The 22,097-nt window shown below is 57.6% G+C and overlaps 1 protein-coding gene across 1 annotated transcript in view; it reads right to left on the bottom strand.

The window, feature by feature from the left end:
- APOLTP (apolipoprotein lipid transfer particle homolog) overlaps positions 1-22,097 on the bottom strand; it is a 140,186-nt gene that overhangs the window by 7,614 nt on the left and 110,475 nt on the right. Inside the window, exons 55-71 of the mRNA XM_078439805.2 lie at positions 21,397-21,537; positions 19,831-19,944; positions 19,607-19,735; positions 18,917-19,078; positions 16,817-16,981; positions 14,016-14,184; positions 13,465-13,649; positions 13,147-13,239; positions 12,786-12,969; positions 11,557-11,696; positions 11,378-11,475; positions 8,203-8,384; positions 6,570-6,775; positions 6,240-6,417; positions 5,763-5,872; positions 5,461-5,574; positions 5,160-5,301 (exon numbers count right to left, since the gene is read on the bottom strand). Of these exons, the coding sequence (XP_078295931.2) occupies positions 5,160-5,301; positions 5,461-5,574; positions 5,763-5,872; positions 6,240-6,417; positions 6,570-6,775; positions 8,203-8,384; positions 11,378-11,475; positions 11,557-11,696; positions 12,786-12,969; positions 13,147-13,239; positions 13,465-13,649; positions 14,016-14,184; positions 16,817-16,981; positions 18,917-19,078; positions 19,607-19,735; positions 19,831-19,944; positions 21,397-21,537 (2,512 nt within the window). The remainder of the gene's footprint in view (positions 1-5,159; positions 5,302-5,460; positions 5,575-5,762; positions 5,873-6,239; positions 6,418-6,569; positions 6,776-8,202; positions 8,385-11,377; positions 11,476-11,556; positions 11,697-12,785; positions 12,970-13,146; positions 13,240-13,464; positions 13,650-14,015; positions 14,185-16,816; positions 16,982-18,916; positions 19,079-19,606; positions 19,736-19,830; positions 19,945-21,396; positions 21,538-22,097) is intronic.

The following is a 22,097-nucleotide window of genomic DNA, read 5'->3' as shown; positions in this document are numbered from 1 at the left end:
AGGGGTTCCCTACGGTTCTGAGTTGAGCTTTTTCTTGCTCAGGCACTCCTTTGGTTGCTGCTGCTTCTAGAGTTCCCACAAAGCTACTTGGGGCCATTTTATTATACGTTTGGTGTTCTCCTGGGGGACTGAAGGTCTTGACTTCCTGGCCTGCCCTCTTGCCAGTGTGCTGTTTTCCTCCACATTCTTTTTTATTTTTTATTTTTAAAAATTTACATCCAAATTAGTGTATAGTGAAACAATGATTTCAGGAGTAGATTCCTTAGTGCCCCTTACCCGTTTAGCCCAGCCCCCCTCCCACAACCCCTCCAGTAACCCTCTGTTTGTTCTCCATATTTAAGAGTCTCGTGTTTTGTCCCCGTCCCTGTTTTTATATTATTGTTTCCCTTCCCTTATGTTCATCTGTTTTGTCCCTTAAAGTCCTCATATGAGTGAAGTCATATGGTATTTGTCTTTCTCTAATTTCCCTTAGCATAATACTCTCCAGTTCCATCCACGTAGTTGCAAATGGCAAGATTTTATACTTTTTGATTGCCGAATAATACTCTGTTGTACATATATACCACATTTGCTTTATCCATCCATCCATCGGTGGACATTTGGGGTCTCTCCATCCTTTGGCTATTGTGGATAGTGCTGCTCTAAACATGGGGGTGCATGTGTCCCTTTGAAACAGCACACCTGTATCCCGTGGATAAATGCCTAGTAGTGCAATTGCTGGGTCGTAGGGTAGTTCTATTTTTAGCATTTTGAGGACCTTCCATACTGTTTTCCGGAGTGGCTGCACCAGCTTGTATTCTTACCAGCAGCGCAAAAGAGATCCTCTTTCTCCGTATCCTCACCAACATCTCTTGTTGCCTGAGTTGTTGATGTGAGCCCTTCTGACAGGTGTGAGGTGGTATCTCATTGTGGTTTTGATTTGCATTTCCCTGAGGATGAGTGATGTTAAAGAATTTTTCATGTGTTGGTTGGCCATCTGGATGTCTTCCTTGGAGAAGTGTCTATTCATGTCTTTTGCTCATTTCTTCACTGGATTATTTGTTTTTTGGGCATTGACTTTGATAAGTTCTTTATAGATATTGCATACTAATCCCTTTATCTGATATGTCATTTGCACATATCTTCTCGCATTCCGTCGGTTGCCTTTTAGTTTTGCTGACTGTTTGCTTAGCTGTGCAGAAGTTTTTATTTTGATGAGGTCCCAGTAGTTCATTTTTGATTTTGTTTCCCTTGCCTCCGGAGATGTGTTGAGTAAGAAGTTGCTGCTGCCAACATCAAAGAGGTTTTTGCCTGCTTTCTCCTCGAGGATTTTGATGCCTTCCTGTCTTACATGGAGGTCTTTCATCCATTTTGAGTTGATTTTTTTTTTTTAATTTTTTTTAACATTTATTTATTTTTGAGACAGAGAGAGACAGAGCATGAATGGGGGAGGGTCAGAGAGAGAGGGAGACACAGAATCCGAAACAGGCTCCAGGCTCTGAGCCATCAGCACAGAGCCCGACGCGGGGCTCGAACTCACGGACCGCGAGATCATGACCTGAGCCGAAGTCGGACGCTTAACCGACTGAGCCACCCAGGCGCCCCTATTTTGAGTTGATTTTTGTGTACGGTGTAAGAAAGTGGTCCAGGTTCATTCTTCTGCATGTCGCTGTCCAGTTTTCCCAGCACCACGTGCTGGAGAGACTGTCTTTATTCCATTGGATAGTCTTTCCTGCTTTGTCAAAGATGAGTTGGCCATACGTTTGTGGGTCCATTTCTGGGTTCTCTTTTCTGTTCCGTTGATGTGAGTGTCTGTTCTTGGGCCATGTTTTCCTCTGCATTTTGATCAGGATGTTTCCAGGGGTGCCTAGGTAGCCCAGTCGGGTGAGCGTCTGACTTCTGATTGTGGCACAGGTCACGATCCCAGAGTCATGAAATCGAGCCCTGCATCAGGCTCTGTGCTGAGGGTGGCATCTGCTTGGGATTCTCTCTCTGTGAAACATTAAAAAAGATGTTTCCAATGCATTATTAGATATCTCACTAGAAGAGTCCTGAATTACCTAAATTTCTTTAGTACATTATTCTTAAAGACCATCCTTGGATTCCAGAGATTGTTTAGTTTATTAATACATTAGTAACCTCTATATTCAAGTGCGAAGTTGGGCTTTTCTTTCTCTTCTTGTATTGTCCTTGCCGTGTGTTCATATCTTACTACTTCATTAACATGAGTTGGGGATAGAAAGGTTTCATTTTCCTATTCTGGAAGTGTTACAGTAAATTATTTCAACTTGGCTCTAACATGATCTGGGCTTGGTGTGTACCATTTAAAAGTTTTTGTTTTGGACGGACAGATTTTCAGAAGAAGGTTCAAAGATAGGGCCGGGAGGTCCCGTGTATCTTACATTCGGTTTCTTCCAGTGGCCACATCTTCGGTAATGAGAGCACAATTTCCAAACCCAGACCTTGACAGTGGTCGAAGGCATGTATCTAGTTCGGACATCTCCTTGAAGCTGTAGATTCGTGTTACCACCACCACCACCAAAATACACAACTGTTCGACCACCAGAAACACCTCCCTTGGGCTACCTCTCCTTCCTCCATCGTCCCAGACCCAGACAGCAGCTGAGTTGTTCTTCATCTTTATAACTGGTCATTTTGAGAATGTTACGTAAATAAAATCATACGGCGCTTGATCTTAGGAGTTTGGGGTTTTTTTCCCCACTCAGCATAATGCTTTTGAGATTCATCCCAGTTGTTCCCTGTACCAGTAGGGTGTTCCTTTTTATTGCTGAATATATCCCACGGTAGGGACATACCCACATTTGTTTCGCTGTGCACCAAAGGTAGGCACTTTGGGCTGTTGCAAGGTTTGGGCTCTTACAGATAATAGTGCTATGAATAATCACATCCAGGCTTTTGTGTGAAACACAGGCTTTCATTTCTCTGGGATAAATACCCAGGAATGTCATTGCTGGATTCTATTTTAAGTGTGTTCTTAGCTTTTTCTCCGGGGTGGCTGTACCATTGTATATTTCCCCACCAGCAATAGATGAGGGAATGAGTTTCTCTACACTTTTGCCAGGCTTTGGTGTTGCTGTTTTTTTCTAAACTGTTCTAAGAAGTATGTAGTGTTCTCATTTCCCTAATGACTACTACTGCTGAACACCTTTTTTTCCTGGGCCTGTTTGCTCATTTTCTACTTAGATTTTTTTTTTTTTTTACCGTTAAATTTGAGTTTATATATTCTAGATAGAAGTCCTTTGTCAGATAAGTGGTTTGTAAACATTTTGTCTCGTATGAACGAGGTCTATTTGTTTCTTTTGTGACTCAGGCTTTTGGTGTCCTAATAAGTAAGCTTTGCCTGCTGTCTTTGAGACAACGTTATAGTCTATAGATTCAGTTGATTTAATAGCTATGAGATTCTTCAGGTTAAAAAATCAATTTGTATTCAAGCTGGGTCTTGAAAGTTATCAGCAATCTGTCCAGAGTAGTTGAATGACCTCTCAGTCTCTCCTGGATCTGTGGTTTTGACTTCTCGGTCATTCCTAGTTACTGTCTTTTTTCCCCTCTGGATCCCTCCTATTGTTCATCTCTTCCTGTTTCATTAAATTCCTCCCTTCTGCTTTCCCTGGTTTATACACAGGGTCAGCCAACGCTTTCTGTAAAGAATCAAACAGTAACTATCTTAGACGCTGCAGCCAGATCTGCAGCCCGTGTTGCAAATACACAGCCACAGACGGAGTGTGAATAAATGTGTGTGGCTTGCTCTGTTCCTTTAGTGACTGTCTCCCAGTGGGAAAGATATTTTCAGACAGTTCAGTGCTAATAATGTTTGATTTTTAACCTCGTATCATAGTTGACCTGGGTATAAAATCTAACTCAGCAATTACTCTCTTAATTTAAGAGACTGGACTCTTGCTGGTGGGAGATTGGTTGTCTGCCTGTTCCTTGAAAGATGACCTCTTACCCAAGCTGAAATGTCTTAATAGAGGCTTGTGGTCAGTATTTGGGCTGCCTTGTGCTTCCTGAATCTGAGGCATCACACTCGCAAACCTCTTCGTGTTCTCATTCTGAAATTTCTGTGAGCACCTCACTCCACCCTCTGTTTTATATTTTCCAGTTCATTAATTTTTTTTCTTCTGTCAAATGTGTTATGTTTTAAATTTCAGTAAATATTTATCAATTCTGGAAATTGCTTTTGGAATCCCACTTACCATTTTCAGTTTCTTCCATGTATTACATCTTCTCAAATGCTAGCATCTGAAGGTCTCAGTGAGTGGCCAAGAGTCTCTGTTTGGATCATATCCTATCCTGGGGCCTCCGCAGTCTCAGCAAGGAGGCCCTGGCTTTTGGGGACTCCACCTCTCCATGAGCCAGGTTTAGCAAGAATTCTGGTAAGTCGGTTTAGCCTGCATGACTGGTTACCTCGACATCGGACAGGGTTCCTCTCATCAGTCTGGCCTGCCTCCAACAAGAATCCTGCCAGCTTGATTGAGCAAGAACTCGCCTATCTCTCACGGTTCATCTTGGTAATTTTCCATCCACAGACCCCAACCCTGCTCAGCACGCAGTCCCCAATGCTCCCTGTTGAGTTGAGCCCCATCTCTCACCCCTGTGGCCAAACCCCATTGCAGTGGTTCCCGCACCACTGTGATAGTCCCCCTGAATACAGCCCACCTTAGAGCTCTTTTACAAGCGTCAGGAATAATTTTCCCTTTAACCGGGATTCTACTCCCAATGCTTGGTGCAGTTGCTGACTTTCAACCTACATAGTGGACTTTAGCCACAGGAATCAGAGTGAAGGATAATATTGGTTGACCGAGGGCTTTCCAGACGGGGGAAAGAGTGTCCGTTAAAATCCCTGACGAGCAGATGTGTGGTTATAAATTTTCGGAAGCTGAGTTTATAGTTGTCTGACCTCCCAGAGCTATTATCTCCTGTGCCAGAGGTCCCTGGATTTTCAGGACCTGGCTTGGACAGGGGGAGTCTTTGGGCTTCTTTTTCTCAGTAAGTAACCCTTTGCCCATAACTCAGAGTCAAAACAGAGCTCACTGCAAGAAGATGGAGTGCCTGTCCACCCCAAGGGAGCTAAGCCAAAGGAAGGAACTGGTTTTGCCTCTGGGAGGGAAGACACAGGTCAACGGGGCAGGGGTCAGACTCTGCTGGTTGGGGCAGCTTACCACACTGTGGAGGAGGGTCCAGGGGCACAAAGCCCCGGGCACACAGGTGGATGTAGGCGGCAGCCAGGTTGCAGGCAGGAAAGAGCTCCTGGGTGCCACAGGTGTCCTGGGAGCACAGGCTGAGAAACGGGGTGGGGTCCACCTGAAAGCCAGCCGTCAGGGTCAGGGTCCTTGCCCACTGCACCCTTGGGAGGAGCACCAAGGAGGGGCAGAGGCTGGATCAGGGCAGGGGAGTTCTTTGGCCTTCCGGTCTACCCGCTGCAGGGCTTCCCCTGGGGTCCAGACCCAGCCTCACACTCACCACACTGAAGCAGTTCCCCAGGCAGGAACGGGGGTCCTGGAAGAAGGCCCGGCAGGTGGGGCTCTGTCGGGGGCACTCGTGAGTTTTCTCCACGGCCCTGCAGTCGCCACCCAGCTGGTGAGACAAACCCAAGACTCAGGCCTCCCCCCGGACCTCTCTTCTCCCGGGCACCTAGAACAGGTGCATCAGCTTCCGGAGTGGGTGGCCACCCGCTGGGTCTGAGCAGTTGTCTGCAGAGTTTGCACGCAGGGGCCCAAGCTCTGCCCACAGCCACGGAGCCCTGGTGAGGCCCAGCAGCTCACCTGCCAGGCGAGGCCGAGCTCCTCCAGGCCGTGGGCCAGGGTGCCGTCCGGCAGCATCAGCTCGTTGGCGGCCTCATTGTCGTTAGTGCCCAGGAGCCCGGCAGACACGCCTATGGGAAAGGGGGACGTGGGCGAGCCTGGCCAGGGTTCCCAGGGGGGCCGGACCCTCCACCCCTGACTCCTGCACCCCACCCTGGCTCTGACCCTTCACCAGAGGGAGAGGAGAAAGGGAAGGGAGGGAGGGAAGCCCTCACGTGCCGAGCCACTGCAATGGCTCCTCTCGTGGCTGCTCAGGTTGGGAGCCCCCCAGGAAACAGCAGCAGGAGGGGGTCCCGGGGAACCTGGCCCCCAGCCTCTCAAGGACAGCGAGTGCACCCCTGACCAGGGATTGGTCGCATCAGCCTGGGACGCCTGCTGTGGTCACTGCCCAGCAGACCCCACGGGCCCCGGAGGCCCCCAGCTGGGGCCCAGACCCACCGTGGAGCCAGAGGCCCAGAGTGACGCTGCAGAGGCCAGCCCGAACGTCACAGGTGATTGAGACGCCGTCCTCACTGGCCAGCTTGACCCTGGGCACATCCCTCCTCGTCGCGGCAGGGGGCAGATCTCGGTGTGGACAGCTCTGCCTGGGCTCGGAGGACTCGTATAGCCTGTAGGTCTGGGGGCCAGACACGGGCTGAGGGGGCCAGGCAGCAGGGCCGCGGGGCACTGGGTGGGAAGGGCGTGGGGCCCAGGACACAGGTGTGTGGATGGGACGGCCGGCAGGAGACTGTCCTCCCCCTGGGCCCCTCCCACGCTGGCACGGCTCACCTTCAGGCTGGGGTAGAACACCAGGGAAGTGTGGTTCAGCTGCACTGACACGGACGTGAGCCCTGAACCGGCCCGGTTCAGCGTCAACGAGAACGTGTTGTGAGCAAAATCCTTGGCCAGCAGCAGGCTCCCACAGCGGACACCCAGGCTCCATACCTGGCCATCGAAGGTCACCACGTGCCTGGCCCCGGCCACCACAGCATGGTCTGGGAAGAAGAGGTCGCCAGATAGGTGAGGACGGCCAGTTTGGGCCGGTGTCCTCTGGGGCAGCCCACGTGCCGAGACAGGGGTCTGTCCCCAGCTCTTCTGCCCAGCCCGGCACCCCGAAGTGAGCCATCTGCAGCCCAGTCAGCAGTAAAAAGAAACAAAGGACTGACACGTGCACGAGCCTTGTAAAGCTGGGGCGGGGAGGTGATGGCTGAGAGATGGCGGGTGGGGTGGTTTGAGGGAACGAAAATGTTCTAAAATCGACTGTGGGGACAGATGTGTATCCCTATGAATATACTCAAAGCCCCAGAATCATATGCTTTAGTAAGTGAATTGTGTGTCCATGAAGCTATTGTAAAACAGAATTACATTAAAAAAACGATGCACACAAGAGTATGGCCAAAGGTCTCCCCAGCACAAGGCAGGTACCACGGGGCCTGGCTCCGATCTCTTCAAAGGCAGCTGACGAGGGAGGGGGGGACGGCCTGACCCATCCAGCCCGAACTGCTGTGGGGGAGGGGCCGTGTTCAGCGGGAACGGTGACCGAGGCCTGGCAACTGCTGGCTCACCCGGCCGCACAAGGAGGGGATGAAAGCCCCGTTGTCAGCTCTCCAAACAGAAGGTCACAGGCCAGCCCAAGGTCACACACAGGTGGAGCTCTGAGACCCAGCGGCTCCTCCCTCACCTCTGCCTTGCAGAGGAAGCACCCCTGCGCCCAAGAAGGCGAGCCACAGGCCCCCCCCCCCCCCCCCCCCCCCCCCCGCCAACCTATGTGGTGACAAGAACCCGCACCGATACCCCAGTCCCGCCAGGCCCCAGGTGCCACGCCTGCCCGTGGACTTCAGATCTTTCCCGTCACCAAGGAATTGTGCACCCAAACGGCACCCGGGCCTGTGACCCACGGGAGGGAGCCAAGCTGTCACCGCCCCTTGGCAGAGGGAGAAACCAAGTCCCAGAGAGGCGGGGAGACCGGCCGGGGCCACACGGGGGCACGAGCCGGACGCAAACCCTCCAGGGGCCCCGAGCCCTCGCAACCACATCCGATGCCGGCACCGCCCACGACTGCAGGCGCTGCCTGACCCAGTCTGGACTCAATTAGCCGCCTTCCGATTCCAACTGGAGGTCTGCCTTCTGCGGCTCCAGCCCAGTGCAGTGGGAGGGAGCTGGCCTCGAGCCCCAAGCCACTTGGCCCACTTGCACCTTGGGTCCAGGCTCGGGCTTTCATACTCTGGCTAGAAGCCCGGCTCTGCAGCCCAGCTCGAGGCCAGGATGATCTCGGGAAGCGCAGGAAGCTCCGGGCCCAGCAGTACCAAGCTACGGCTCCTCTCACCCCGGACCCCGCCCCCGTGTCTGCGCCTGCAGGGTCCGGCCACTGCACCCCAAGGGGCACGGGGCTGAGCAGGGAGGAGGGGGGCGTGAGACTCACACTCATGGGGGCTCTGCAGTAGGCGGTGTTTGAGCCGGTAGTACGCGGCCAGCACGTTGGTCCCGTACAGCTCGCGGAAGGGCAGCACCAGCTTCTCCACCAGGTAGCCGGTCACCCGGGCCACAGCCAGGGGCTCTTCCCCTGCAGGCAACAGTGGCAGCGTCACCAGCAACGAGCAGTTCCTGGAAAGAGCACGGGAGAGGTGGGAGACCCCAGCCGGACAGATGGGCCTTTGCTTCTGGAAGCAGCTCGTGGAGGTGGAGGTGGGCGGGACAGGCTCAGAAGAGACACGATGGCCTCATCGGAAGGACGTACGTGGCCTTGGGTCAGGTGGGGGCACCTCTGTGTGAACCCCAAGGGATAGATGGGCCCACCACTGGGGCCCCGCAAGGTGCGGGGGGCAGGGGGCAGGGGCAGCAAGAGCACTGGAGAAGCAGGGCATCAGAGCCCCGGGGACCTTGGGAATTGCACAGGGAAGGGCAGACCCTGAAACTGTCTCAGGATGGAAAAGAGGGGGTCAGGTCGACCTTGTGGGGCCTGAAGGAGCACAGGGGTCTCATCGCGCTGGGGCTAGACGTGGACAAGGACAACTTCACACCCTCTACTGTGGGTGCAGGACTTTTCCCTCCCCCACGGGGCACAGGGGACTTGAGGCAGGGAGCAGCCTCAAAGGCCTTCTACCCCCGAAGTCCTTTTTACAGCACAAGCACCCAGGGGTGACCCATTGCCAGGACCTCCCCAGACAGCCCCTTCCCTGTGCAAACAGCCCCGACTGGGGACATCGTTCCTCCCGTGACCTGACACCCTCCCTGGGTTGCAGCTTCTGTCCGCCAGCTTGCATTGCAACCGCACTGACAGCTAGGGCAGCAGGAGCATCATGCGTTCCCAGGGGGGGAAACCGAGGCACAAAGCAGTGACTGATCCAGCGCTGCCCAAGTTAGAGGTGCGTTCAAGTCCAAGCATTCCCCTGGTCCGGATGCTCTGCCCTGGGAGAAGGGGCGCCACTGCCACCCTAAACCCCCTCCTACAGAGGGGTCCCCCCACCCCCGGCGTGTGAGGGGAAGGGACGCACACGCCGGGCCTCTGCTGCTGCTCCCGGGCTCGGTCCCCCTCTGACGATTCCCTAACTTGGATGCACAACACAGGCCATCAGCTGCCTGCTGGACACCTCCAGCTGGGAGTCCCCACGGGGTCTCAAGCTCAACACGTCCAGAATGGCCCCCTATCCCCACTCTGGTGGAGTACACTGAATAGAGGCCCCCAAAGACATCCAAGTGCCCGAGACCTAGGACTGCAGTAACTTATGTGGCCAAACACAGTTTGCAGGTGTGACAGGGTTAAGGATTATCCAGGGGAGCCGAGGACCACGACAGAACCACAAAAATGGAGGCGGGGGCTCAGAAGCAGGAGCTACGAGGACAAAGGCCAGAAAGCAGGAGGGAGGGGCGGTGAGCCACACAGTGCAGGGGCCTCCAGCTGCTGGAGGAGGTCAAGGACACGGGGGCTCCATGGGGGGAACCGGCAGGGTCAGCATATTCTGACTGCGGGTTAAACTGATTCCGGGCTTCAGACTTCCAGAACTGGACAAGAATAAACCCATGTTGTTCTATTTACTTTGGGGGAGAGCATAAGCAGGGGAGGGGCACACAGAGCGGGGCAGAGGCTCTGAGCTGACAGCAGGAAGCCCGACACGGGGCTCGGACTCACAAACCGCAAGATCGGCTGAGGCCGTGAAGTCCGACGCTCAACTGACTGAGCCACCCAGGTGCCCCGAAGCTGTGTTGTCTCAAGCCACCCAATTGGTGGGTGATGTGCTACGGCAGCAACAGGAAACGAAAAAAGCCCCGATGGGCCTTCCGCCGCTCATGCCCCATTGCTCCATAAACGGACTCTCCACCTTGCCAAACCAAGGCCAAAACCCTTAGCACTGCTCCACCCCGGATGCAATCTCGTCCTCCAATCTACAGACCTGACCTTAACCCACATCCAGACTCTGACACGTCCCAGCCCTCCACGGCTACCACTGCTCAGCGGAGCCAGCGTCCTGTCTCGCCTGGACAGCCACCAAGAAACAACCATTTTTTTAATTTTTTTTAAGTAGGCCTCACGCACAGCACGGAGCCTCACGCGGGACTTGAACTCACAACCCTGAGATCAAGAGTCGGATGCTCAACCGACTGAGTCCCCCCAGGCGCCCCTAAGTGACGACTCTTTACTGGGCTCCCCACCCGTATCCACACCACTCCCCTGCTCCCATATCTTTAGTCTCAACACCAGGACCACAGGGATCTTTCGAAAGGGGACACAGATCATGTCTTTCCTCAGCTCAAAATCTTCTGTGCGTTCCCATCTCAGAGGAGACGCCCAAGTCCTCACAAAGGCCCCAGGCTGCCTGGGTCCCTGTCACCTCTCGGGCTCTTACACCCTCTACTCCAGCCTGGCTTCCTCCATATTTCTCCAACAGGCAGGGCACGTTCCCACCCCCGGGCCTTTGCACTGACTGTGCCCTCTGCCTGGAACTCTTCCCATGATGTCCATGGCTCACTACCCCAGCTCCTTCCAGCCCTTGTCCAAATGCTACCTTCTCCTTGAAGCAGACCATGGCTGCACCACTTCAAATGCACCCCCAACCCACTTGTCAAGCCTTTTTATTTCCCCCCGCCCCTAGCATTTACCACCTAACACACCAAATCAGAGGCTGGGAAACCATGGGTCAGGGGTCAGATCCAGTCTGTGTTCTGTTTCTGAACAGCCTGCAAGCTAACAAGGGCTTTTAGGTTTTAAAGGATTCTTGAAACAAAACAAAGACTAAGCAAGAGACCATCTGGCCCACGAAGCCTGAACACTTTACTCCAGGGCCCTGTATAGGAAAGGTTTGCTGACCCCTGGTGTAGATAACCTAGTTATGTGTTCAGTCTAGCCCCCCGGGGGGTAGACTGTGGAGGGATCAGGGTCATTCACTGTTGTATCCGCAGCACCTAGAACAGCTCCTGCCCAGATAAAGCGTTCCTGAAACATCTATGGAATGAAGAAGCAGCCCATCTCCTCATCTGTAAAACCAGGACCGCAAACGTGTCCCTGGGAGGGTTGTCCTGAGGGAAAAATGAGACCCGGGTGTTTCAGCCCAGTGTCCAGCCTGGGGCAGGAAGGCAGGGACGGACAGACGCCCAGGTACCTGGCCGAGAAGCTGTACACATCCAGCAAAGGCTTGCAGAGCCTCCTCAGAGCCTGTGACAAAGTGGCTTCGGCCCAAGACAGCATCTGGCGTGTGGCCTGCAGGGCGGCGGGTGGCGAGAGCCATCAGGGTTCCGGCCACCTAGCAGGGCCGCCTCCCACCCCCTCGCCCCGCCTCACCAGCTCCAAGGCGGCCGCGATGGGCCTGGGCCCCAGGGCCCGCAACCACCGCATGGCGGACTCGGCCCGCTCCTGCCACACCTCGTCCAGGGGCCGCAGCGTGACCTCCAGGTAAGCCTCCTTCAGCGTGGCCAGGGGCCCTGCAACAGGCAGCCAGCGCCCACCGTGAGGCCCCGGAGTCCCGACGGCAGGCGAGATGCCATTGCCCGCAGCCCAGACCCAGGCCTGCGGGAAATATGGCCTGTTCCAGCAAACTAGGTGATGGCGCCAGGGACCCCGGACAAGAGCCGGCTTAGCGGGCCTGAGACTTCCCCTCTGAGAGTCCCGCTCACAAGGTCAGCCCCTGGCAGGCACCTGGGATCCCAGATTTTAGGGAGGTGCCATCACCCCCAGAACCGGGAAGAGGGCCTCGTGCTGTGCCCCAGCTGTGCACACAAGTGGCTCCTGCTGAATATCCCTTTGCTTCTCCCAGCCCCAAAGCGGGGTAAGTGCCAGAGAAGGCTACCCACGTGACCAGCCCCCAAGGAAAACCCTGGGTACGAGGTCTCCAACGAGCTCTCCTGATGGACGATGTTAGACACATGTCAGCACAGCTCGAAGCTGGCGGAATTGAGGGCGGCCCGGGTGACCTCCCGGGGAGAAGATTCTGGAAGCTTGTGCCTCGTTGCCCCTCCCCCCCCCCCCCCCCCCACTGGGCCTTGGCCCCTGCACCTCTTCCTCCATCTTGCTCTGCATGCTTTCGCCATAACAACATGCTGAGAACTGAGGCCTAGCGAGCCACCGAACCCGGGGATGGCCGTGGGGATTCTGACGCAGAGACGTAAGCGGGGTGGGAAAGAAGGCCGGCTGTGAGCCCCGAGGCTCCCTGAGGAGGGGCCAGAGGTTCCCCACATCAACCCGGAGGGTGATCGGGGCAGCGGATGCTTAGTAACCAGGAAGGAACCCTCAACCACACAGCCCCGCGGGCGTTTATCACAGAACCAGGAACCGGCTCTGGAAGCATACAGGCATGGGCCTGCTAGAGACAAAGCTGCATATTCCAAAGAAATCAGCGGGGACGGGAGACACGGGGGCAGTGGTCCCCGAAAGAACTCAGGCAGCGGGCATAAGGGCTATTAGCATGGAGACCTACAGCACGGAGGCCGCACCCGGGGAACGCAAAGGCTGCAGGTCCTGGAGACCGAGCAGGCCGGGAGGGCTCCGGGTCAGGCCCCCCCTCCTGCACTCACGTTCCACCTCCTTCCGCAGCTGCTCCAGCCCCGCCTGCAGCCTCTCCAGGTAGAGCGGCAAGTGGTGGGTCAGCGCCTGCCGGGCCCGGCTCTGGCCCCACAGGGCGGCCACGGCCCGGCCACCTGCCCGCACGGCTCCCAGCCCCGCACGTGACAACTGCAGGAGGGGGCCCGCCGGCTGCACCTGCGTGGGGAAATTGGGGCAGGATCAGGGCAAGGGTCTGGGGCACGCAGCACTCCAGGAGATTCTCACGTCTGGTGAGCGGAGGGCAGGGGATGGGCGCCGGGGGGGAGAGGGGGGGCTGTCTCCGCACGGAGCCTCCTGTTCTCCGTGTCCCCGACACCCCAGCAGTCTACCCACCAGGCGCCGGAACGTTTCCACGTAGGCTTCCAAGCCTCGCATCCTCTTCTCCAGCTGGGCTTGCACTTGGGACCCAACAGCTGCCACACTAGACTGCGGGCACAGAGGGACGGGCTGGGGGCTCCAGGGGGCTCCGCAGGACAGGGGCGCGTAGGAGGTTCTCAGGGCCTGTGACGGGGCCCCAGGATGCATCCACACGCTACGGGCCTCCTCTGACGTCCTCGGCACTGTTGGACCCTTTCAGGGTCCAGCGGCTCTGTGTCCTCTGCCCCAGAGACAACAGCATCCCTCACGCCCCCCGCCGCCCGGCCGTCTCACCTCCATGCGGCCCAGCAGGGTCCCCGGGCAGCCGTGCGCCTCCAGGCGGACACTCTGGTTGGCAGCCTGCAGGGTCAGGCGTCCCAGTGGCTGGACGGGCCGCCCGCTGTCCTGGAGCAGCACCTCGGCCTCAGCCGTCCGCCCGTGGGCACACGCCCGCAGCACCACGCTCTCCTGTCGGCTCCCTGGAGCCGGGAAGGGGCCTGCTGTTGCTCCCCAGGACTCAGCCGGCGGCCACCCTACTGTCCACTCCACCTCCCCCCAGCCTTCTGGAGCTTTCCGTCACCCACAGGCCCTAGAGTTCCCGGTCCTCCCGAGGCCTGGTCTCTTTCTCATCCCCCAGCCCATACCCACCTGGGTCCTGCCCATCTGGACCCTTCTCCCAGCCCCTCCTGACGTCATACAGGTGGCCACAGGAAGCTCGTTGTCACCTCCCGGGGGGGAGGGTGCCACAAAGTCCTAACAGGGTTTCCTTGACTCCTGAGCTCTCAACACCCCAATCTCTGTGCTCTTGGGGGCCAACCTGACAGACACTCACAGCCTCTACTCACCTTCCTCGTGGGCCACAGAGGCCTGGAGGCAGCCCCGGGCCCGGGACACTGACAGCCTCGCTTTCGCGTTGCCATCGTCCACGGTTCCCTCCAGCTGGACCACACACCGAGAAGCCGGGGCGGAAACCCGGCCCCGGAGGCCGAGCCGCTGAGCCTCGGGGCTGAGGATCTGGGGGTGGGAAGTCACAGAGCAGCGTGCAGCCCAGCCCCGGCCCCTGGCTCTTGCCGTCCCCGGGCCCAGGGAGGGCAGAGACAGTGGCCACCCCTGCCCCACACCTCCAGGGACACTGGGACCCCCACGTACATTCCCCCCCCCTCCCCCCACGAGGTTCCCAATCCCTACCGAGTGCAGAAAGTACCTATTCAGCCCACATCTGGGACCTAACAGGCCAGGGGCACCCGCCATCCCCGAGGCTTACAAATTCCCGGTGCCAGGCCTCACCCCAGAGACGCTGCCCTAACTGACCCGGGTGGCCCTGGGCTTGGCATTTTGGACATTCCTGGTGTTTCCACCTGCAGGCCATGTTTTCCAAAATTGCCTAAGAACCACGCAAGTGTCTCCACAAGATCAAGGAGACGTTGTGGGGAGCCCGTGGCACAGGATGAAGTCACTGGCCGTGTATCCCGACCCTTGGAGACACCAAGTCTTGAGGGAGGGGGATTCGGGACAGGTGAGTTTTGAATGGGCGGGGGGTGGGGGGTGGCAACGTCAGGCAAGGCCTCTGAGGTCCTCAGACCAGGAGGAGAGCCGCAGGGGGGAGGCTGGTTAGGAGGAGGGGAGGCACCTCTGGCCTGGACGTGGCTGCCCTGTGTTCTAGTCGAGACCCTGCCTCCGGCAAGCCACACATCCCTGAGGGTGGTGCCTCAGTGTCAGAATCTGTAAAATGACGTGGGACGGGGGCTCTCTCAACTTAGTAGGAACAGCAATTACTCTGTGTATGTGGGTTCAGGAGGTGTGTTCCTGGCTGAGTCGTGTTCCTCAAAAAGACGGGTGTAAGGTCTCACCCCGTGGATGTGCGATCATTTGGAAATCGGGTCTCCGCAGATGTGCTAAAGTAAGACGAGGTTGTACTGCATTAAGTTGGGCCCTGAACCCAACGACTGAGGTCCTGAGAAGACAGCCATGTGAAGAGACAGAGCCTGGAGTGACCCAGCCGTGAGGCAGGAATGCCAAGGATTGCCAGAAGCTGCCAGAAGCCTCCAGAAGCTGGAAGAGGCCAGGAAGGGTAGTTCCCTGGAGTTTCTGGTGGGGGCAAGGCCTCGTGGATGCCTTCATTTTAGACTTCTAGCTTCTAGAACCGTGAGAGAAACCATTTCTGTTGTGTTCGGTCACCGAGCTGGGGGTAAGCTGTCGGGTAGGCCGAGGAATCAGGGGCTCACTAATGGGCAGGTTCCAGAGAATCTGTCCCTGAACATTCCAAGCAGATGGGGCAGGGCCCAGAATCCTGACGAGGTTTCAGAGTGCACGAGGGGGCTGGGAGGGGGGGGCGGGAAATCTGCAGACCGTACTTGGGGCCTCTGTCCCAGATGGCCTCCTGCCGAGCTCCACCCTGCCACTGTCCCTGTCGCTGTCACTGGCTGGTGAGGGCCCCTCCGATGCTGCCGGGGTGAGTACCCGACGTCCTCAATCTGTCCCCCCTCTGCACAGGGGCCTCCGTGTTGGCATGAGAACCACACAAGGCTGGAAAAGGCCTCTACCCACCCCATGGACCCCCAAATGGGGCGAGTGGCTCACTCCCCGACCTCCAGCTGTGGGCAGCCAGGGGCCTGGCTGGGGAGCAGGGAAGCAAGGAGTCAGCTCGGACAACCTCAGAAAGCAAAGCTCTCCTGAACGAGCCGCGCGGCTGTGTGTGGGCACAGAGGCCGAGCGAGCTCCAGAGCAGAAATGCCTTCCTCGTCCGGCTCCGGATGCCGGAAGGAAACACCCATCTCACGAGCACCTACTGGGCGTGCACACTGTGCACCCCACTCGGCAGAGAGGGTGGGATTTGCTCCCAGTGGGCAGAGGAGGCAACGAGGTCAGAAGAAGGAAGGTCACCGAGTCGAGTTCGCTCGGCCAGGGAGACGCAGAGGCGGGCAGCTGGCAGCAGGGACTGAGCACCTACTGTGTGCCTGTGCTAAGTGGGCAGAGAGAGGGGGTGCCCGCAACCCGACCAACTACCCTGTGACGTGTGTCTGCTCCCCGCTCACAGACGAGGAGACAGGGCTCAGAGAGGTCCCCTCCCGAGACCGCTCAGCCTGTGGGGGCACAGCGGGCATCGGCCACACCTCCGCTCCTTCCTCCCTTCCCGCGTCGCTGGCCGAAGGAGGGCAAGGACGCTGGGCCGATGTAACAATGGCTGGTACTTAGCGACTGCTTCCTTCCAGGTGCTGCTCTAAGTGATCTACACGTATTAACGTTTCCAGTCCTTGCAGCGTTAACCCCATGGGAGGCAGGGTAGGTGCAATTACTGCTCTCTACTTTACAGGGGGGAAACCGAGGCACAGACGGGGAGCAAGTTGTGAGGAAAGGGCTAGGCTGGGATTCAAACCCAGACAGTCCAGCCAATGCCTCTGAGTTATAGTGAGGGCCACATCCCGGGGCAAGGGAGGAGCCGCTTTGTCCCAGGGCTGGGGACAGGCTCGAGGGTCCCACCCCCCAGCGAAGCTCTGGTCCCCACCAGGGTGTCAGCCTGCAGTTCCGATAATGGCCACTAAGTGGCAGGGCCGTCGGGGCGGTGGTGGCCTCGCCAGCCAGCAAGGGATAAAGAGCACCCCCCCACCCCCACCCGGGGCCGGCCAGCCCTGACCTGGCCACCCACCTCCAGCTCCCCGGAGAAGTCTGGTGTCCGAGGCCTGCTGTGGTTACGCAGGGTCAGGCTGAGGTGTAGGCCATGGCCTGGGTCCGGGGCAAGGCCCAGCCGACAGTGGGAACGAAGCAGGAGCTCACCGTGGCCCAGGGTGTGCTCCCCAGAGACCGAGAGAGCCTGGGACGAGAGGGTGGGTGTTAGCGGTCGGGGGGCACAAGGGCAGCAGTCTCCTCTCCCCACCAAGCCCTGGTCATCTGTCGCAGTAGCCTATTGGGTCTCCCTTCCCAGTTCAGCGCCAGCCCCCAGTCCCTCCTCCACTTGACAGCCAGACCTCCCTATAAAAATGCAAATCAGTCACTACCCCCTTGCTCACAACTCTCTGCCTTCCCACTGTCCTGAGAAGAAAAGCTGGTCTCCTGGGCCTGACCCATGGGTCAGCATTATCTTCTTAACCTCACCTCCTTGCTAAGGGCTGCCCCATGTTCCTCAAATACCCTAAGCATATCTGGCCACAGGGCCTTTGCACTAGCTGTTCCCTGTACAGAGTTTGCTTGTCAATGAGGCCCCTCTGCAATCCCGTGTCCTCTCTCCCTGCTTCCTTCCTTCAGAGCGTTCATCATGCCTGAGTACTTATCATGCCTCTTGTTTAACTTTTTCCACCCAGGGGCATGTGAGCTCCAGCGGGTAGGGCATCCGGTCTGCCCCTTTCACCATCCTTGTCCCTGTACCTAGAACAGGGCTTTGAGTAAGTGAACCCCACAATGCTCTCTGAATGAATGGATGAGTGGGGTTGGGAAACTGGCTCAAGGGCCAAATTTGGCCTGCCCGGCGAGTCACCGGCACATTTCGGAAACCTCTTTTTCACATTACCAGCACATCCCCACCCCTACTCTGCCCTGAGGAGAGGCTGTTCCCAGAATCCCTGTCACCCCTCAGCTGAGCAGGAGGTCTGTGTCACTGGACAACTGAGCTGACCTAGTTCCTGCTCCCCCTGACTTCATCTAAACCCCCTTTTCTTGGTCTTGGGCCCAGCAGTGGGGAGACGTGGGCCCCACTCTGCAGCCCAGAGTGTACCCCACCAGGCCCGCATCCCCAGACACCGGCAGAGAATGAGCTCTTTTGTTTACACGTATTTATGACAGCAAAGTTAAGTAACTGTAACAGAGACCATATGGCTTGAAAAGCTAAAATGTTGCTATTTGGCCAGTTATGAAAAAGCCTGACCCTGGGATGGATGAGAAGATGGATGGATGGATGGATGGATGGATGGACGGACAGACAGGAGGGTAGGTGAGGAGATGGGTGTGAGGGAGGGTGGATGGACAGATGGACGGACAGGAAGGTAGGTGGGTGGGTGGGTGGGTGGGTGGATGGACGGATGGACAGGAGGGTAGGTGAGTAAGGGGGTGGGTGGGTGGATGGATGGATGGACGGACAGATGGATGGACAGGAGGGTAGGTGGGTGAGTGAGTAGACGGATGGATAGACAGGAGGGTAGGTGGGTGGGTAGGTGGGTGGGTGGGTGGATGGACGGATGGACGGACAGATGGACAGGAGAGTGGGTGGGTGGATGGGTGGGTGGAGGAATGGAGGGATGGAGGGATGGATAGGAGGGTAGGTGAGTGGGTGGGTGGGTAGACGGCTGGGTGGTTGGGTAGGTGGCTGAGTGGACGGATGGACGACGGACGGACAGCAGGGTGGGTGAAGAGGTGGGTGGCTGGATGGGAGGGTGGTAGGTGGATGGGAGGAAGGACCAATCAACCAGCTAACAAACTCAGGCAGAATGTTGGGAGAAAGGGGCCCCAGCACCCTACCTCTAACAACGATGAGACTAAGCGTAGCTTTCATTTACGTGTAAACCCTCTTCCTGTGTCACGTCTTAAACCTCACAGTCACCCTACACACCGGAACCTAGTACTTCTCCTGTTCCCCAGGTGAATCACCGAACATTCAAAGTATGGACCCTGCCTGTGGTCAACCGGCCGACAAATGGCACAGCGGTGACGCTGGCACCCAGCGCCCTCACACACACCCCCGCACTCTGCAGATGCTGTCCTCTCTCCTCACCCTCCCTCCATGGGTCCCTGGGCCCCTTCCCTGGGACGGACTCACCCTGGGCAGGTCACAGAGCCCCAGGTGCAGGGAATGGTGTAGCCAGTGGCTGTAGTCGGTCTCCACTTCTCCCCGGAAGCTCTGGGTGGCGCAAGAGGCAGTGAAGACGTGCTCTAGCACGACGCCCGCATGGATCTGGTCTGGCTGGGACGGCCAGTGCCTCTGGAATGACAGGGCCCGGTGAGGCAGGGGCTCATCCCAGTAGAGGCTGCAGACGGGAAACCCTGACAAGAGGGGAGCAGGTGCCCTGAGTCCCTCTATGATGGCCCCGGTCAGCCACAGCAGCCATGTATACTCTGGGCAGGAGGGCTGCTGGAGGCACCAAGGGAGCTGGGCCTAGGGGTGCCAGAACGCGGGTGCGAGACCCCAGAAGGAGCACGGTGGGCTTCCAGGGCCGGGTGTCCCCATTTCTCCACGGCCCGGTGTCTGCCCCGAGGGCTCACCTCATGCTGGGTGCCTTGCTTTCCTCACCTCCCAGAGCTGTCACTATACCCCAGTCAGGGAAGGACTACTGCACCCACTTTCCAGCTGGGAACACCAAGGCTCACTGTGGAGACATGGGTACTCACGGTCCCACAGCACAGCTGGCCCTGGCACCCAGGACCACATGGCTTCAGAGCCGGGCACTTTCTATAGCAGATGGGGCCGCCCTGTGGGTACCTGCCTGGGACCCGGCTTTCTAGGCCTCACCTCATAGGTCAGGTTCTGCTGCACCCGGCGTCGGTCCCAGGACAGCTCGAGCTGCTCGCTGAACACGGCCGTGGTCTGTGTCAAGGCCCCACAGGCCCTGAGGGCGCCCAGGCCCCAGGTGGCCCGGAACTGACAAGAGGATGGAGTATGTGACTCAGGGCCAGCACAGGGCCCAGAGTCAGGGAAAGGCCCGCGCTCGACGTGGCAGTCCCACCAAGGCCTACCTGCCCCGGGGAGGCGGCCAGGCAGCCGTCCCAGATGGTATCGTACCCCGAGGACCTGTCAGCCCAGGTGAGGTGCAAGGTCACGGGCTGCCCTCTGTCCAAGGCCAGCTGCACCTGCATCAGATGGAGGCCGGTGAGGGGGGTGGGAAGGGGAAGAGGATGTTCTGTGTGTGTGTGCTGCAGGGGCGGGGGGCGGGGAGAGGGAGGGTGGCCCCCTGCCCACCACTCTAGGGGAAGAAGCAGGGAACTAGAGACAAAGTCCTGCCCCCCCCCCCCCCATCCTGCCCCGGCTGCAAGAGCTCAGAGCCACGCCCAGACGAGGAAGCTGCAAGTATTTCAATGGAAGACACCTCATTGCCAACACCCAGACTTGCCCTTTCCAGAAGGAAATCGGAGCCCCCTGACTCAGGGCCTCTGGGGCTGCTCTGGACTCAGTGTGCGCCCCGCTCCCCTAATCTTCCCACTGAAGCCCTCGTCCCCCTGTGATGGCAGGAGGAAGCGGGGCTGACGGGAGGTCGTGAGGCGGGTCTCATGGTGGAACCAGTGCTCCTGTAACCACAGACTCCAGAGAGCTCTCTCCCTGGCACGTGAGGACACGGAAGGCTGCAAGCCAGCAAGAGAGGTCTCACCGGGACCTGACCAAGCTGGCCCCTTGATCGTGGACTTCTAGCCTCTGAAAGTGGGAGACGTAAATTTTTGTTTTAAGAGACAGGCACTATCTAGCCTGCAGTGTTTTGTTATGGCAGCGGAGGCCGCCCAAGGCAGGGGTCCTCAGCTGCTATCTCCCGGCACCTGTCCTATCACTTACTCTGTTCCAGCCCAATTGCCTCTGGCCCTTTCCGAAGCACCCCAGCCTGTTCCCACCTCAGGACCTTTGCACTTGCTATCCCCCCTCTATACCCAAAATGCTATTCCTCCAGTTTGCCACAAGACGGCTCCCTCTCACTTGTGAGTCCTCAGCTGACAAACCACTTCCTCCAGGAGGCCCTCACTGACCACCCCATCTAATTAGTCTCTATCTCAGCCTCCTCTCTGCTTTCTTCAGAGTGCTTATCACAACTCTTAATTTTTCCTCATTCATTTGTTTGAATTTTAGACAGGGTCTTCGGCCTGGAACACACTGTCTACTGTCTACACACACTGGTCTACTGTTTTCTGTTTCACAGCTAAAACAACTGAGGCTCAGAGAGGGTCCATGAGCTGCCCAAGGCCACCCAGCTGGTTGAGGAGTCGAGCTGCCCTGCCCATATCCCCCTGCAGTTTCTGACTAAACAAGCAAGCATATAAATGATGAGTCAGACACGCTTGTAAGCTCTTTAAATGCAGCACTGTAGGTCTCACACACTACCTGGCATGTAGTAGGTGTTTAATAAAGTACTGATAAAGGAATGAATGACCAAAGGACCTCTCAGGGTCCCAAATTTCAGGAATCTGTGATTCTGGAGGAGTCCTTCACACCAGTAGACAGGCAGAAACTTCTCCCCCTGCCCACCCCCCCCAGCTCAGCCATGCAGCTCGCCAACCCCCAAGACCACATGACAGGCACCTCGGATGCTCCCCACTCACCTGCCAGCTCTCCTTGCCACCCCTGCTCTCAGCAAGGCCGCTGGCCTCCATGCACGACCAGGAGAGGTTGAAGGGCTGAGCCAGGGCCAGGCGGGCGGCCAGCTTGTCCCTCCCCAACTGCAGAGAGGAGGAGACCACCACCTGGGGAGGGGGACAGGCTGAGCCCGAGGCCTCGCCCACAAGGGCGTCCCCCTCCCCACCCTGTACAGACAACCTTCTCCAAGGTCAAAGGGCATGAGCGCGGCTGGCTCTGAGCACAAAACTCCCAGGACTGTGGCGGGGCGGGGGGGGGGGGGGGTGCCCTTGGAGAGATTCAGCCCGTTTTGCAGAGGACAAAGTTGAGGCCCGGGGAGGAGCAGGCAGGGACAGTGAGGACAGAGATGGGGCAGAGGACGGAGGACACGGGCCAGGGGCATCAAGGAGTTAGAATCGCAGCCCTGCCTTCCACTAGCTCCGTGACTCCGGACAAGTCACTATACCTCCTTGAGGTTCAGTGTCACCATCGGAACGTGGGGCTGCAGTGCCCGGCACATGATAAGCCTTCCCTGTGCATTCACCACTGGTTTCCCTGTTGTCGCTCAGGTGTGGCTGGAACCCAGGTTCCACTCCCCACCCCGTGCCTTTCCCACAGTCTCTTGGGGCCTGGAACCAGCTGGGTTGGCCCGAGTAAGGCTCCTTGGGCAGGCCTGGGCCCCGAGGGT

The sequence above is a fragment of the Panthera onca genome, chromosome E3 (genome assembly GCF_046562875.1).
Source record: "Panthera onca isolate mPanOnc1 chromosome E3, mPanOnc1 haplotype 2, whole genome shotgun sequence".
Lineage (NCBI taxonomy): Eukaryota > Metazoa > Chordata > Mammalia > Carnivora > Felidae > Panthera > Panthera onca.
This window is presented reverse-complemented; position numbering and strand designations above follow the sequence as displayed.